At 54.8% G+C, this 1,320-nt stretch overlaps 2 protein-coding genes across 2 annotated transcripts in view, besides 2 other annotated features; both read left to right on the top strand.

Annotated features, from left to right (window-relative positions):
- Window positions 1–41, top strand: part of Tco025E_09162 (40S ribosomal protein S3a) — a gene marked incomplete at both ends in the record, with an annotated part of 540 nt that extends 499 nt beyond the window's left edge. Inside the window, one exon of the mRNA XM_029375987.1 lies at window positions 1–41. This exon is cut by the window's left edge and continues 499 nt beyond it. Coding sequence (XP_029223906.1) covers window positions 1–41 — 41 coding nt within the window.
- Window positions 42–263: 222 nt separating this feature from the next.
- Window positions 264–1,049, top strand: Tco025E_09161 (40S ribosomal protein S3a; the record flags this gene model as incomplete). Its single annotated transcript, XM_029375986.1, has 1 exon — window positions 264–1,049. The coding sequence occupies one exon, from the start codon at window positions 264–266 to the stop codon at window positions 1,047–1,049; it is 786 nt and encodes a 261-aa protein (XP_029223905.1).
- A 36-nt stretch (window positions 1,050–1,085) lies between these two features.
- Window positions 1,086–1,115: a sequence feature (GA-rich).
- Window positions 1,087–1,168: a sequence feature (A-rich).
- Between the last annotated feature and the right edge of the window lie 152 nt (window positions 1,169–1,320).

The raw sequence follows: 1,320 nt of genomic DNA, 5'->3' as shown, positions 1-1,320 counted from the left end.
CCGTTTGCTTCTTCTTTTTGATATTTTTTGATTTTTTTTGACATCCAAAACAAACAAATAAACAAAATCATTAAATTGATGGGTTTCGGACGCTTAACGTGACTTGTTTTTTTTTTTGTTTTTGGCTCACTGCGTTGCTTCCACGTGAAGCACACATGCATTTCCCTTTCTTTTCTTTTTTTGCTTCCTCCCACACGCACCTATACTTTGGCTGCAGGGCAAACACACACACGCACACACCGACGTAATCACCTTCGTTCGTCATGACGCTCGGGAAGAACAAGCGCATCAGCAAGGGCGGCAAGCGCGGCAAGAAGAAGGCGCAGGAGGCCATGAGCCGCAAGGAGTGGTACGACGTGGTGGCCCCAAAGAACTTTGAGGTGCGCCAGTTCGGCAAGACCATCTGCAACAAGACGCAGGGCACGAAGATCGCGGCGGACTTCCTGCGCGGGCGGGTGTGCGAGAGCAACCTGGCGGACCTGAACAAGACGCAGGGCGACGACGACGCCTACCGCAAGGTGAAGTTTGTGGTGCAGGAGGTGCAGGGCCGCAACCTGCTGACGCAGTTCCACAGCATGGACATGACCTCCGACCGCGTCTACTTCCTGCTGCGCAAGTGGTGCACGACGATCGAGGCGGCGGTGGAGGCGAGGACGGCCGACGGCTACACCCTGCGCCTCTTCGTGATTGCCTTCACGAAGAAGCAGAGCAACCAGCTGTCGAAGAACTGCTACGCCAAGACGCGCCTGGTGAAGTGGGTGCGCCACCGCGTGACGAACCTCATCCGCCAGCGCCTGGCGAAGGTGAACATCAACGACGCGGTGACGCTGCTGACCCGCAACATCCTGCGCGACCGCCTGACGAAGCGCTGCAACCCCATCGTGCCGCTGCGCGACCTGCGCATCCGCAAGGTGAAGGTGATCCGCACGCCCCGGTTCGACGCCCAGGCGCTGCTGAACGCCCACGGCGAGATCCCCGCCTCGGCTGAGGGCGAGGCGCGCGTCGTCGAGGAGGCCGAGGAGGCCCCTGTCGCCGAGGCCACCGCCTAAACCCCGTTCCACGTGGATGGAGCCTTCGCCATGCCGCTTCTCTTTTTTTTTTCTTCTTCTTCCTTCAAGTTTCTTTGAAGCCGTTGCTTCTTCTTTTTGATATTTTTTGATTTTTTTTTGACATCCAAAACAAAACAAATAAACAAAAATCATTAAATTGATGGGTTTCGGACGCTTAACGTGACTTGTTTTTTTTTTGTTTTGGCTCACTGCGTTGCTTCCACGTGAAGCACACATGCATTTCCCTTTCTTTTCTTTTTTTGCTTCCTCC

Source organism: Trypanosoma conorhini (assembly GCF_003719485.1).
Source record: "Trypanosoma conorhini strain 025E chromosome Unknown Tco_14.4_contig_00999, whole genome shotgun sequence".
Taxonomy (NCBI): Eukaryota; Euglenozoa; class Kinetoplastea; order Trypanosomatida; family Trypanosomatidae; genus Trypanosoma; species Trypanosoma conorhini.
This window is presented reverse-complemented; position numbering and strand designations above follow the sequence as displayed.